Source organism: Ruditapes philippinarum, unplaced genomic scaffold (genome assembly GCF_026571515.1).
Source record: "Ruditapes philippinarum isolate M1 unplaced genomic scaffold, ASM2657151v2 ctg5780_1_1_1_1, whole genome shotgun sequence".
In the NCBI taxonomy this organism is placed as follows: Eukaryota; Metazoa; Mollusca; class Bivalvia; order Venerida; family Veneridae; genus Ruditapes; species Ruditapes philippinarum.
In genome coordinates, this window is record NW_026858349.1 from 28,495 (window position 1) to 45,066 (window position 16,572).

Sequence of the window (16,572 nt, forward strand, 5' to 3'; positions counted from 1 at the left end):
ACACAACTAACTGCTGCTACCCTACCAAGAGTACTTGCTGCATCACACTAGAATGTATCCAAAGAAGAAGGTTTGGACGCGTAGAAGGAATACAAGAAAAGCCATCCAGGCCCACCGACCACTCCAACTTATTGACTCTGATAAGCTGGAGGACCAACCGACAATAACCATGTCTCCCAGGGATTCAAACTCCAATGCCAGCTCGTTGGACCCTCCAGCAACCGCTGCACCACAGAAAAAAGTCATTTTACATTTCTTCACCTTTTTATTCATTTATTGATGTTAATGATCTATATATAGGTGTTCTTCGCTGAAATTTCGAAAATTCATGAAGCCAAGTCATCAAAATGGGTTAATTTATATCAAAACATACACAAATCTGTGATATTTCGAGCCTAACTCGAACAAAAGTCGGCGGGACCCTATGTAAACCCTGTGAAAGTCGAGGAAATCGAGTAAAAGTCGTGTTTAACCGTACCAGACCGTACTTGGAACCGTACAACAGTCGTATGTATTCGTATGCAAATCGTGTTCAAACCTTGCTTGACCGAGTAATTCCGTGCTCAATTCGTACATACTCGTGCTATATTCGAGTCTAATTCGTGCCAACAAATCCACAAGCACGGCTGGAGCTCAAAACTCGTACCAGTCAACCCATGTATAACCGAGTATACCGTATGGGAATCGTGTGTCCAACCGTGTTTTGTGTGAGACGGGCGTAAGTGCAATTTTCCAGGCACCTGAGTAGAACCACCGACATTCCTTTATGTATACCAGCAAAAGCTTCACATGAAAGAATGCGAAGTCCCTACTGGGATACGGACCAACAGTATTGAGTGGTAAGTTGTGTAAAGTCAGCGCCCTTAATCACTCAGCCACGGCCGTGTGATTTTGTAAATCTCTTTTAACTGCTAAAGATTCTCTTTGGTCTATTGCTAGGGACATTTAAATATAGGAATGCCAAGAAAAGATTATTATTATCATTATTATTATTATTATTATTATTATTATTATCATTATCATTATCATTATTATCATTATTGTTATTATTATTATTATTATTCCTGTTATTGTTGTTATAGAGAAACAACATTGAAATGCACATGTTGAAGAAATATATGTTACGTTGTTGCATTATAATTTGTGTTGAAAGAGAAACACAGCAAATCTTAATTGTATGTCAAATATTTTAAAATTATTTTGACAATACCGAAATATGAGCCGTGTCATGACAAATCCAAAATAATGGGTTTGCGACCAGCATGGATCCAGGCCAGCCTGCGCATCCGCGCAGTCTGATCAGGATCCATGCTGTTCGCTTACAAACTGTATAACAAGTAGAGAAACTGGGGTTAGTATCTCGAAGCTATCGTTATATTTGCGTTTACGAACGTGCTAACGATTGACGGAGGGTTGGTTAACGAGAGACTAGCGCGGGTATCTCGAAAGCAGTAGTAAAGCAATCGTTCGTTGCTTACTCGTTAGTTATTAACGATTGGGTTGTGTTATCATTTGAATACATGTACCGCGAAAATTGTGTACAGCTCTTGTTTATATTCACCGAATCATTATTTTGCGTAGACAAAGGTGAATATAAGGTTACGATCATGCATAACCGGAACACAATTCACACGTGCAGGATCCGCCGGTCTGTCGTCTAGCAATATAGACTTGTTTTGCGATGAAAATCCCGATTGCCTTGATAATATCAATTGTGATAGTGGTAAACCTACGAAAACAGTTCCTTTTAAAAAAGAGAACAGTCATTGGAACTGCCCCTGTTGAAAGTTCCAATGAAACAGGCGTGATTTAAATTGAGGGGTTGGGCGGGAACTTAACATAGAAACTGCAATACTAGAAACAGAGGAAAAACGACTGTATATAGAACCGCAGAGACGGAAGATTTAGCAGCAGCGGCTGCCAGTGTAGTCAGATATTTTAAACACTTTACATAGTTAAAGCCAATATTCTGGCGGAGCTTCTTCTCAATACCAGTCAAAACATCTGGGGGCAGATAACCATCCCTCATTCTTCAGGCAATAACAACATGTTGTTTTAGGGTGTAAGTATACTGTCAATATTCAAACTTGAAAATGTTGCTTTCATTGTTGCTTTCCGTTTGAGTGAAATGTGGACTATATTTTCACGAAATATAATAAACTTTTACCCTTTAGACAAACATATGTACAGCAACTCTTTCTAAAATCCCACTTGTTACACAGCTGCAAAGACGTCATGCGCCTAACAATGACGCCATGAGCAAAACAATGACTTCATAAGCATAAATATATATTAAATATGTAAAGTCGATTTTCATTGGATAATTATGACGTTTATATTATTAATTATAAAGATTTTTGACAGGTAATATTGCCCTATATAAACGACTGTTTGGAAATATAACCCGAGCCGCTAGGTGATGGTTATATTGCCTACAACCATTTAACATGTCAGGAATATTTATAACGCATTTATAAAACCGCGAACTTCCTTTTTTTGAGAAAAAAAGTGAGATCTCTTAGGAAATTGCCAGAAACAGTGTATATAAAACTATAAAAATGTCACGATTTTCAAATGAAAAGTGACGTGACAAACGTGCAGTATTATAAAATCTTTTATAAAACTGCACGTTTGTTACTGCAAGTTTGGTACGTCAATTTTAATTGGCGTTTATATAGTTTATATACACAGCTGCTGTCAATTTATCAAGAAATCTCTCTTTTTTCTGCAGTATTGTAAATTCGTTATAAAGATTTTTAACAGGATATATGGCCGATATAATTTTGTTTGCAATATAACTCTCACTTGGCGGCTCGGGTTATCGTTTATATACGGCCATATAACCTGTCAAAAATCTGTATTACTAAATATATACATGGCTGCTGTTAATTAATATGGATAAATTTTCATTTTGTTTTAAACAAAGGATGTTTGCTGTATTATAAATTAAAATATAACGAGTTAAATTATAACTGGTGTTCGCGAGTGAAATATTTGTTACTATGAAATGATAAACAAACAACATTTCTATATATTACATCCCTTTTTGTGGTACCGATTTTTGCAGCTTTTCTTCATGATGTAATTAATACGTCACAGTTTACTTTTCGAAATATAATTCTGTAACAAGTTTGAATTTTGTTGAATTTTCAGCATGATGTATGCATATATTTATTAATATTTTCTTGTGCAAAATTACACATTACGGAGATTATTCCTTTCGCTGTTTAAGTTATGATATGTTTTTTTCTCATCCGCATTCAAATATAAGTCTTAAATTAAACTGTAAAGAACCTTTACATATGTTTGATATGTGAGAAAAATTTTGTTTGTTTGGATTTTTACGGGTCGTCAACACATAACTGGCCATATCGTGCCGAATGCTATAATAGGCTTAAAATGTTATGTAAAACTTTGTAAATGACAATAAAAATGAGCCAATTAGATCCAAGAATACAAGTTTATCTCTTTCAAATAATCAATGATATATTTTTATGGAATTGTATTAAAGAGTTCTTTGGGTGAATTTACACAATAAAATCTATTACGGGCCTGTGAAAATTCATGAGAAAAAGAAATACAATACTATATTTATGTCGGTTCTTCATTTTTTATCAATAAAATGATATAATTCTCATTTTTTATGTACTTTAAAATCGCACCTTTCTTACTTTTGTGTCAAAATGATAGTAACGAGAGCCTTACGACACCCTCTAGGCATCCGTTAATAATTGGACATGTTAACGATTATTCGTTAATTACGAGAGCGTCGAGATAGCGGTGAAAACCTTAACGAGAGGTATACGATAGTCGTTATGCTAACGATAGCTTCGAGATACTAACCCCTGATAGAGAACAGCATGGATGCTGATCAGACTGCGCGGATGCACAGGCTGGTCTGGATCCATGCTGGTCGCAAACGCATTATGTTGGTTTTGTCATGATGCGGCTCATATATATTAAAAGATTGAGGTATGACCCTGTTTATTACGTGTCCCCAAAATTGAAAAAATCGCGCACTCAAAACGCAAACTAGGCATAAGAACCACAATTATCTTATTTTTATCTTAATTGGATTTTATGTAGAAAATTAAATATAATTCCGTTTAAATTGCTAACACCCGGATGTAATTCCTTAAAAGTTGTAATACAATGACATAAACGGCAATTTTCAAATAAAATCTTCCTGTCGGGGAAAAAAATGAAGGGAAGGGGTACGAGAGAAAAAATGCGATTAAATAGTTAAGTACCGCGAAGTGCATACTGAACACACAGATAAATCATAGTAATGTGTGATGGCACTTGAAGGTTTAACAAGGTGATAAAACTTCTCACCTTGTGTTCACGCACCTGTCCACTATCATCTCAAGTGTGAACAATAATGATTAAAGTCTCCCCCGGCTAATTATCCTGTTAAGTGACCCTCTGCTGCACTCAGCATGTCACGTGATACGATCATCGTACTGCGACAATATGCTGTCCACGATCATGATGATGTGAACGTTTGAATAAGAAAGTAATGCGGGTTTCTTTTTTCTTCTTTTTTAACAATATACGAAATTGAAATGATATTTTGCTAATTCAATAATCCAAAATGACATGAATTGTCTTCAAGTAGTTTGCTCATTCCGTTACATTTGTTATAAGTGAGGGTTTTTTGGCTTTGTTTGTTGTTGTTTTATTTTTATATTTTTTTTTATTCATTTATTTTTTATTTTTTTTTTTTTTTTTGGGGGGGGGGGGGGTTGTTGTTTCTTTCGATTGATTCTCAATATGTAACGCTTCATGCACTATAAAATTATGACATCTGATCAGACTATTGAAAACCTTGAATAATATAATGTAGGTTTCTGAACACAAGAAAGACATAAAAAAAACTTTTGCTTCTAACTTTTTTTCTACTTCCTTTGGGGGTAAAGATAATTGGGTAGGGGCTGGGGCTGATACGGAGCTCCATCCTTCCGCCAGCTATAATACTAATAAGGATAATCCCCCGTGAAAAAAATCCGCAAGCTGAAACTAGGTAGAGCCATCTGATATTTTCTTCTATCTTCTTTCAAGGATTTAATCGCATATCTGTGAGGGGCATAATGTTAAGAATGCTTGCTTAAACAATTTGGTAATTTCAATCTTGTCTTAACCAAATGGGCCAATTTGAACTGGCGGTTTAGTGGTTATGGTGACTGCCACTTGACTTAGTGATCGTGGGTCCGAGCTTCATTAAGGCAATGACTATTATTTCTCATATGGCAATATAATGATATACATGTACCTTTAGAACAGCACTAGCAGGTACATATAGAATGTATTTAGAAAAGTTGTCGCATGAACGCTGTTTGGATAAATTGATGCAAAAAACAACATAAACTTAGTTACTAAGAATGGTTTTAAATAAATGTTTCCAGAAAAATATTTGCGTAAAAATGTTTTTGGGCAAGACTATTACAGGCTGTATACTATTAGTGGACAGCATCGTCCGGTTAGCTCAATGGGTACAGCGTTGGACTGTGAAACGGGCGATCAAGGTTCCATTCCCGGACAGTGTTGGTCACTTCCGTTGTAATTGATAATAAAATCCTTTCTGCGGCCATTCGCACTTTACCACTGCTCTGGCATGTACAGAAGTGAATAGACCCATGCAAAAGTGAAGGCAACTAGTACTGGTAAACTGCTTGATAGCCTGCCCAGGAACGATGCGACGCTTGAACTGGGCTCTGGTAAATTCAGTGTGTCTTACTGCCGCGATCCGGAGTGAAAACTACCAAGGGAAAGGAAACGGCAAGTAAACCAATAAAACTATGGAATTCAAACATCGCACGTCAGTTTGTTGTCCCTGTATCTAAAGCAAAGATACCATTGATTTAGTTTCAAGTATATATTTTTCTGTCAATTTTGAAAGAATAAAAAGCGTTAATAATAATTAATAAAGATAACTTCAACTGTCATCCGCGTTGTTGCATCTGCGCAGTGGCGACGAAAAGATGTAATCTCGCGCAGATTGCGTTAGAACGAGTGACAAGTGCATGTGTGTTTTTCATACCTTATGTAACATGCCGCGTAACGAGCCGGAAGTCTCTCATAAAGGCGATTGTTACATGTGTTTTCTGCCAACTTAAATTGAAAACATTATTTTACCATTGACAGTATTGGGGATAAAAAAGCACAATAAGCGGCACAGGCTTGCATCGCGGGAGGGTGACAGATGGATAAATGCACCGTGCATCTCCCTCTTTTTTGTGTGTGCCCTGCATTGAATCTGTCTGTCTGTCGAATGTTTTGTGTACTCATCATGAAACGTTACCAGTCAACCTGATTTGTCCAAAATTGGAACAAAATGAAATATTTATCCCGAGCATAGAAGAAGAAAAAAAACGCAGTGGCGATTTAAAGCGCAATTGAAGTATTAAAGTTAATTATTGATATGAAATTCATCAACAGTAAAATTATATTGTTTTTATAATCTTATGGTCGAATCAAAGAATGTCTCTGTTATTTAATACACAAGAATACTGTGCGTAAACAGAATTAAATGTTCCGGAACAAAATATTATTTTGCAATTATAAGTAGGGTATTCTCTGTTTAGCATGCAATGAAATCATGCCATTCACTTTTAAGCTAAGTTAGTACCATATTTATTATATACAAGCATTTTGGAAGTATTCTGCTATTAAATCAAAACAATTATTATAGTTATAGCGAAGTTATATCTTAACTTGTAATTTATATTTTTTTTCTTTCTGCCATTTTTTATTGCATGTGTAGTGAATGATAATACATTAAAAAGTAAATTCAAGTATTTTGTAATTTCAAGTTTTAGTGAACATAACTCTACACTTCTACATAATCAATTTTTTTATAGATTAATAGGAATCGACAATTGCGGAATCCAAAATTTCCGTAATTAAACGTCATCGATGAATTTAATATGACAAATGACAGTTCAATTACCGAAAAAAAAATATGAAAAATGCGAAACAAAGATACTTTTATAAATCCTAGCATTTGATAAGGATCGATTTACCTTCTGTAATAGATGGTATCAAAATTTATCCTTTGTCAAAAATTGTTTTTTAAGTCCGTGAAGTTAGAGAAAGGCAAACATGTCAATGGGAGAATAATTATGAAAATGAAATTTGAATTCCTAACGCAGGTTACTGGTTGCCGGGAGCTGACCTTTTTTTTATTAATTCGAACCAAGGTGTATAGTACATGGAGAATAGGGCATTATAAGAGCTACTCATTTTCCCATACGATCCCAAACACCTGTCGCCGAATAATTGCCCACTATCCAACACGGCAACGACTGTCACTATACAAGTAGAAATGTTGGGACGTAGTAGCGCCCGAGCTTTTCTTCCGTTCGTCTTAAAATTCCATGGAAAGTAAGAGCGATTGAAAAAGAATGTCGATTTCTGTTTGTTAACTTCCGTTTGGGGGTTTATATTATAACAGGAGGGCACTCGAATGCGAGAACATTTCACCAAGAAAGGCATTCTTCCTTCCCATCAACATACTATAGTAAATCAAATAGAAACAATTTGTAAATAAGTTACTCGTAAATGAATACTCCTATTTATGTATATCACCTTATAAAGAAGTTAAAGGTTATTTCGTTTAGGAATTGTTGGATTTTTTTTAATTGAATATATTTCAAGTTTTGAACATCTACGATATTTTAAGACTTTTTCTTTAATTTACTTCCTATTTCTTGTTCCGGAGTTACATGTATAATACATAATAGTGCGATTATTTTTTTTATGAAGGTTCTACCGATTTAAAATAAGAACATTGTCAATTGATATACAGACGGATTGTGACGCGTTAAGTCGATTTTTTCTCTTCGTGTCATTAAAAGTATGTGACAATATGTCGATATTTAATGAGACTATATATAGTTCAACCTGTTCCACTCATGTATGCGGGACTTAAAAAGATATTTTAATTAACATCATCGAACAAGATTGTGTCGCGTGTCGTACAACCAATCAAAAGTCGCTTTTAAAACAGGTGCGCGTGTGATTTTATGATCATATGAAACTCTCATTAGCGTTCGTTATCTGTGTGAAATCTTTCTTATCAACATAATTTCAATCTAAAGATAATTTTTCACCTGACAAGGTACGCGTGGCGTAAAATGAAAATTTATATTCCTTTTTTTCTTTGATATAATAAAGGACAGACAGCTTCACCTGTATTAATTTTAAGATTTAATGCGTAAATCGTTACACATGGCGTTCTGGTTGTGTGTCGTGTTTATTTAACAATTTTTAAAGGATACTTTTCAATGGAAACAACAAATCGATGTGCACATAGCGCCTACAGCGTGTTTCTAATAAATTAGTATTGTTTACGGTGACACCTGTTACCTCTAAACATACGCGAATGGTCTTTTTTACTCTCGCGTGAAGTGGGCGGGATTTGACGCTTCGTACCTTCTTTGGAAAGAGCTATTGGGCAGGGGATTATAACCGGGGAAGTGAAATGTGGCCGATATCGCGTTTTCTTTTTAAACGTATCAAATTTGTTTTCAAGTCCAACATGATAAAGTCAGATATAAAGTAAGAAGACAAAAAAAGGAACTGACCCCATGTATTGGTGTTTGAGCTTTGGTAATTTGTTCTAACATTTTGACTGCACGAGACACATTTCGCTTTACTTTAATGTGTAAGGTGTGAATCGTTTAGTTTTTTGCAGGCACATTGGAATCAGTTTAAAAGTGCCATTTCAGTTCTTTACATTACGATCGACGAAAACAGAAATGCGATTTGAAATCAATTTAATTGTAATTGAACAGGTGTTTGTAATGAATTAATTGTTTGCGAGGTATGGTGGGATTAGAACCTTTTAAACTTGGATAGTCGCAAGAAGTGGCCTTAAAGTTCATAATCATGATTTACTATACACATTTATATTGTAATCGTTTGAAAAGAACATAACATACATTGTTTTTAAAGCGGTTTGATCAGAGGATTTGTCTGTGTTCAATTTATTTTTTATTTTATTAAATGCTACAATGAGCGTTTCTGCGATAGTGAAAACGGAGTGTGCACGTGATGTTAACGACAATCACGTGCAGACGGAAAGTGTGAAGTCAGATGACGTTACTGGTAAGAAATATTTCTCTGTTTCGGACATTTTATTTTATTTTATTTATCAAGATGTTAACAGTTTATACTGTCAGTTTAAGAACTGTGACTTTTACATTTTTAAGAACCTTCTTTTTCAACAAATGGTTTGCCACAAACTATTGTAGTTGAAAAATGGTAGATGGTACGATTCTTACTTTAGATTAGACTATTTCAGTTCATCTACCACTAAATACAAGTTTATCTTAAAGTTTATATTTTATACATTTATAAACGTATATCAAAGTACTTATCATGCATGTTTTGGTAGGATTATCGGAACCGAAAAAAAATGTCATCGCGAAACACGTGCAATAATTATATGATATAAAATATGTGTAACTTTCGGTTCATGACTATATTGAAAAAAAGTCTATGTCTTTTTAACAAGTTTAGATTTCTTGCATCAGGCCATATAATGATATAACACCGAAAGCGAGTTGAAATGTGTGACCTATACGTCCTTTGTAAATAACATATTTGAATTTCATTTCAATTAAGTAAGAAAGTAAAATATATCTACATGTATAATCTTAATTGATCTTTAGTACAGCAGTGAGGTTCAAATGTGCTGAAGGCATTTTATCGACCATGCTTTCGTTGTTAGTGAGTGACTTGTCGCAAAACATAAACATTTAACTCCTTTATCTATTTCTTTCCTCTGCGTATAAATAATTTTAACTGTTATTTTTTACATACTTATTTAGTATCTATTTTACATTTGTTAATATTACATTTAACGAAGTAGGTGAAACTTCATGTGAAATGTGAATTTAATATTGGTGTTGGTTTTTTTTTATAAATATAGTAGTTCTTTAATTTCTACAGTTATATGAACCGCGTCATGACAAAACCAACATATTGGGTTTGCGACCAGCATGGATCCAGACCAGCCTGCGCATCCGCGCAGTCTGATCAGGATCCATGCTGTTCGCTTACAAACCCTATAACAAGTAGAGGACTGATAGCGAACAGCATGGATCCTGATCAGACTGCGCGGATGCGCAGGCTGGTCTGGATCCATGCTGGTCGCAAACCCATTATGTTCGTTTTGTCTTGACGCGGCTCATATGCTTTATATGATGATACGTGTAAGAAATTCCGTATTTACCATAAAACGTATGCACTGGAATAGTTGGTTGATCAATGAATTTATTGAAAACTAGATTTTCTTTAAAAAAAATGAAATAACTTTCTATGGTGATTTGTAGAGTCTAAGTAAAAAAAGTAGCACCTTATTAAGTTTTAAAAGTTGGCACATGCACACACAGTAGACTGGGTGTGGTTTCGAATACTTTTATATCGCCAACAGTCAAATATTTACTGATTTACTGTCTTTTCTTATATTTAGTTATCATGCATTAAGTCATATACAAATTGATGCAAATGTCAAAATCAGTGGAATTCGGGTTTATTTAAATTAAATAAAATATATAAATCGCATTTCTTTTCAAATAAAAAGAAAATACGAGACGAAGAGCTGTTAAACATATTCAAATATTATTCAAATTCATTATTTGTTTGCATTTTTAAAATCTTTTTAGGCGAAATATGTTTATCAATTATTCTTTATTCGTTAATGTATTCAATGCACCTGTTAATATGTTTGGACTAAAAATCAAATTCAAATTTTTAATCCGTTTACTATTAAGCTTTTGATCAGCTTATTCAAAGGGCAGGTGCATTGATACACAAACCTTTTCTTAAAATCTATCAGAACAGATCTTAATGTCAAATTGAAATTTTATTAGTTTTCTAAACGTTCGATTACATCGGGAGACCTCTAAGAGCATTAAAAGAATGACGGACCGTGTGAAAACGTACATATTTTGAAGATACCAAATCTAGCACCAAGTTACGCAACCGTTTTTGTTATCTTAAATCGTGGAAGAAAACGTCATCGTAACAGATTGTTTGAACTAAGTTACTTGATGATAAATATTTTAAAAATCTAAATGATTTATTTGACATACGGACCACATAACAAAACGAATTAGCATATGCATAATATACTATATTGAAAAATGTATTAAAGGAAGGACGGATGTACGGACGATCATTCTTCCTGAGTTAACGTTATGGGCTTCTTTGATCTTTAAAACCCCATAATCCACCTCTTTTCACCCCATAAGCAGCGTTTTACAAATTAGCAAAGTCCATACAGCACGGGACATTCAATCCTTGGAGTTCATGTGTGCGACTGTCTGATCGAACGGACGGAAATACAGACAAGCAAGATAGTGAAAAGTATGACAAGATAGGAAATTAATGCACTAAATAAATATATGTAAATGAATAGTTCAAAGTTTCTCATAACATAATTGTTGTCGTTATAGCATCGTTTAAATATAAAACATTACATATAAATCGTTATATTAGTTTGAAAAGCATACAATAAGAAAATGAACACCTATTCATTAAGTATGTTACTTAAAACACATTAATTTTAGCTTGAAAGTGATGGAAGTTACAAGCTTAGTTAAACCGCTTCCTTGAATTAATTAGTACTGATTTCCTATCCAAATATGACTTGAACCAAGCTTAGTTAAACCGCTTCCTTGAATTAATTAGTACTGATTTCCTATCCAAATATGACTTGAACCCACGACCTTTATGTTGAGTGGAAGACATCTTTAATACTAGACCAACGCTCTTCTGACCTATGTAACGTTTAAAACAATTTATTCTCAACAATATGATATCAAATTTTGTTGATTTGAAATAACGTTCTGTATTAATTACTAACGACTTATTAATGTAACGTTACATTGTCTTTAAAATTAGTTATGACTCATTGGAAAATAGTATTGAAAATATATTGTTTATACATTTTGATCATTGTATTATCACATTATGTTTGATAATGTACTATGTACAAAGTTTCGGCATGATATTGACATTCAGTATCCAGTATGGCTAATTCAAACAATTTTAATTAAATTTCAGATGAAAAATGCCGCAGAGTCCAACTGGTAGTCCCAGAGCCGAAACGGTACAGCCCAGGCCAACCTATATGCACAGCAGACTCAAGGTGTCCAATACCAAAAGAGGAAGCTGGCGGTTCAAGCTCAGTTGCAAGTCCAAGTCTTCCAAGTGTTCATCCGTTACCATGGCAGCTTCCCTTATACCAAAATTATCCGCATTATCCATTTATTCCTTACCCAGGATTTTCTGCATATCCGTTTCCGGTTCTACCGGAGCACGTGCGCCATAATCCATTTACTGCGGAATATTTAAAATACATTCCAAACATGGGAATGTTTTCTTCTCAGCATTTTCCACCACTATCTCCGTTCCAGGCGATTTCAAAGAACTCGGATACTAAACATGTTGTAGAATTCACGGAAAACAATAGTTTTATAAGTAAATTGGCGAAAGAGGAAATGAAAGATAACCGTGAAACAAGTTCGCCTATCATGCGCACGCCGACGGTGTTCCTTGACAAGGGCTCAGTCATGGAGGACAAGAAAAAGGACAAAGAGATGGATACTGTGAAATATCAGTGCGAAACGTGCAATAAAAGTTATTCTACATTCAGTGGACTTTCTAAACATAAACAGTTTCATTGTGCCCAGGACTCGCAAAAGGAATTCACGTGTAAATATTGTGAAAAGACATATGTCTCTTTAGGTGCTCTGAAAATGCACATTCGTACGCACACTCTTCCTTGTAAATGTAAAATTTGTGGTAAAGCGTTTTCAAGACCTTGGTTACTGCAAGGTCACGTGCGAACGCATACCGGTGAAAAGCCATTCACGTGCGTGCACTGTTTGCGAGCGTTTGCTGACAGGTCCAATCTGCGCGCGCATCTGCAGACGCATTCTGACGTCAAGAAGTACAGTTGTAGATCGTGCAGCAAGACCTTCTCGCGCATGTCACTTCTGCTAAAACACGAAGACACGTGCAGAAATATGACTATATGAATTGTGATATTGTAAGAAAAGTTTCCTTGCAATATTCGACATTTTGTGCAATAAATAAAACAATATGGGTTATCTAGCTATTTAATAAATTGGTTGGCGTAGGATCGCGCGCATGTTCATTTCATACTCAATTGGTTTTTCATGTCTTGAAACTATATCTCTATAATTTGTGATTTATTTTATGTGTTTTGCATTTTCAGTGTAGCATGACATAACTTAAATATCGATGTAATGAATTATTTATTGGGGTAAAATAAAAATCATCAAATTACTTGGTTTTCTTAACCCTTTCCATATATATGAACTTTAAAACAAAATAGATAAAAAGAAAAGAAAAGAAATAGATAAATGAAATAAAGAAACTGACTGAATAGCGAGCAGTAGAGACCAAAATCTAGGTCAAAAGTTTAACAGAATTCCCAAATATTAAGTCCTTTCATAAAATATGGGCTATCTACGGAATCCCAGAAGGGCCATCGTTAAATATGTAATCTGATACAGTTTCTATCTTCTGTAGTACTTAATTCAGATAGGTTGATTTTTTTTTTTTTTGCTTTTTTATGATGTAAGAATTTTTCCGGCAAATAGTCGAACTCTAGGATACTTATACAAATTATTTCCCTATTCGTTCTTAATTCATTTTCTAAGAGCATCAAAAATGTTTTCATCGCCTCGTTATGAAATCTTGAGATGTGCTAAGCATTTTGATTTTCATTTTATGCTTTTGTACTTCAGTTGATTTTCCAGTGGAAATACTAAGAGATTAATAACCAAACGGTGATGTATATAAAAGAACTATAAAACATTCACACAAAAATGTAACTATCTACCGGAAAACTATAAATTTAAGATATCGATAAAATATTTAAGTTTTAAACTTTTTTTCACAACAAGAAATTAGATATATAAGTGTAGAATTAAATTACTAAGTTTTTTATTTTTTGAAAAAAAAATTGAAATTGGATTCAACGCATTTATCATTAAGCTAGTTAATTCAGCAAGTTTAATTTTTAGATTAAGGTTGTGAACAGAATTGAACAGATAATTAATTCATCTAACTAACTTCAAGCAGGGTCTTTCAAATAGTATTTGAAAGACCCTGTTTTAACTTTTACAGTTTCACGGTGCATATCCATATCGGTACCCTCTTTGCGAAATCTGCTGAAACGGTACCCTCTCTGAACATGCACAGGTTATTCTCTGCTCAAAACAAACCAGCGATGGATACCAATCCAGTAAAATTTCATTGTAATAAGGAAAGGAGGTATGTCACGTAGAAAAGATGTATACCACGGAACACTAGGATGTTTTATTTATGCGCTGATTTGTCATGTGCCCGATTTTCTGTACTGTAACTTCACAATAAGCTACAAAAAATCGACATGTCTTGCTTCGCCCATCACCTCGACATATTTTTCGGGCTGAAATGAACCTGTGGCTTGATTATATATGCATCATACATATTTAATATGTTCATTTACACATCATCTTCGGACAAATGGCAGTATAATGTCAAAAATAAATGTAAAATTCATAAAAACCCTACTTTCGGTTTTGCAGCGGCACGGGCTACCTCTCTTCATTTGAATTTTTATATCACAGATACCCTCTCATTATTTAACACATAGGTACCCTCAAAGCACGACATATGCCTTTATTTGCGTTAATCGTTAAGTGTGTATGTAGTAATACTTTTTACTTTTATGTAAATATTACATACTAAACGATTAACGCAAAAAAGCATATGTCGTGCTTTGAGGGTACCTATGTGTTAAATAATGAGAGGGTACCTGTGATATAAAAATTCAAATGAAGAGAGGTAGCCCGTGCCGCTGCAAAACCGAAAGTAGGGTGTTTTTATGAACTTTACATTTATTTTTGACAATATACTGCCATTTGTCCGAAGATGATATGTATATGAACATATTAAATATGTATGATGCATATATAATCAAGCCACAGGTTCATTTCAGCCCGAAAAATATGTCGAGGTGATGGGCGAAGCAAGACATGTCGATTTTTTGTAGCTTATTGTGAAGTTACAGTACATGAAAATCGGGCACATGACAAATCAGCGCATAAATAAAACATCCTAGTGTTCCGTGGTATACATCTTTTCTATGTGACATACATCCTTTCCTTATTACAATGAAATTTTACTGGATTGGTATCCATCGCTGGTTTGTTTTGAGCAGAGAATAACCTGTGCATGTTCAGAGAGGGTACCGTTTCAGCAGATTTCGCAAAGAGGGTACCGATATGGATATGCACCGTGAGTTTATTCTAATATAATATAAAACTGGTTAGTATTGATAACACCGGAAGGTTTATAGTGATCAGTAATAATGTTTCATGATAAAGGAACGGGGTGAATGTTGAAATTAGCGGTTGACAAAAAAATAGGTCTTGAATAAATAGATATCTTTTTATTGCATCTTTTATCAAGGTTTACTCCAAGCGAGATAACTTAATCATTATAGCTTCAGAAATTATGTTTCTTTCTAAATTCGTTGTAAGCGTGTAGTTTCATCAATATTTTCTCAAACCTCTACGCAGATTTATTTCTTTTTCTATTTCTTTTAGTATTTCCTTTTTTTTCATATAACAAATCTGTTCTGTTCTATTCTGTTCTGTTTAGATATAAAGGAAAGAAGGTAAAGAAGGAATAAGAACGTGTTCTTAATATACATAATGAAAATCTGTCCATATTTGTGATAAGACATCAATAGCGTTAGTCACGCTTTAATATAATTGTTACTGTTACCCTATATGCATTATGATACAACATAGAATAAGTTTGTACTGATAGCTTCATTTCACCTTATGCAATACACGTGGAATACCTTTAACACGTTGCTGAATGCTATGTATCTACGAAACGTTTACATATCTTGACGTAAAATATTTTTTTCAAACATAAGATGGCCCGACAGGTGTTCCGTACTTCCGTCTAGGCAAATCCCGAAATATACAATTATTGTCCGTAAAGAAATCATTGCATAACACGGAAGGGTTATAAGACAATCTTGATTTGGAGTTTGAATTCAGTTTGGGGTTGGGATGTTGGGGTGGGTACCTTTGCTTTGCCAAGATCAACATAATCCCGATCTAGTTTTAAGTGCAAACGCACCGCGTAAATCACATTCCATTATTCTTTCCGAGATTTAGCATCTTTTCGTGTGGGTATACACATATCCATCAATTATGTAGAATACTTAGCTCTGGCGAGTTAATTTAAAAAAAAATACGGAATAAGGATTCTACTTTGGCTTTAATTATTTTGTAATTTAAACATTTATATGTCAATAAATATCATAACAACAGGTATATTATAATAAAAGAAAATAATGTTTTGATACAGGTAATGAAAATAGCATATCGGATTTATGCACAGCTGGGCTAATCTGTAGTGAAGTTTTTATTTATTGGTTATTATTAAATATATATTTATTTTTATATTTTCTAGGGATTTTATTTATTGTAAGTAGAAGTACATATCCGCGGTATGCTACATAGATAAGTT

At 34.1% G+C, this 16,572-nt stretch overlaps 1 protein-coding gene across 1 annotated transcript; it reads left to right on the forward strand.

Annotated features, from left to right (window-relative positions):
• Window positions 1–8,953: 8,953 nt before the first annotated feature.
• On the forward strand, window positions 8,954–13,318 carry LOC132752924 (zinc finger protein SNAI2-like). Its single transcript, XM_060743335.1, has 2 exons — window positions 8,954–9,108; window positions 12,073–13,318. Exons 1-2 carry the CDS (start codon window positions 9,015–9,017, stop codon window positions 13,047–13,049), a joined length of 1,071 nt encoding a protein of 356 aa, XP_060599318.1. The 5' UTR covers window positions 8,954–9,014; the 3' UTR covers window positions 13,050–13,318.
• Window positions 13,319–16,572: the final 3,254 nt, after the last annotated feature.

What these genes read in the sequence shown, in the direction of transcription:
- LOC132752924 (XM_060743335.1), top strand. Translation starts at nt 9,015, where the DNA reads ATGAGCGTTTCTGCGATAGTGAAAACGGAGTGTGCACGTGATGTTAAC. An exon ending in GAAGTCAGATGACGTTACTG is followed by an intron (nt 9,109 to 12,072) that starts GTAAGAAATATT and finishes ATTAAATTTCAG; the next exon opens with ATGAAAAATGCCGCAGAGTC.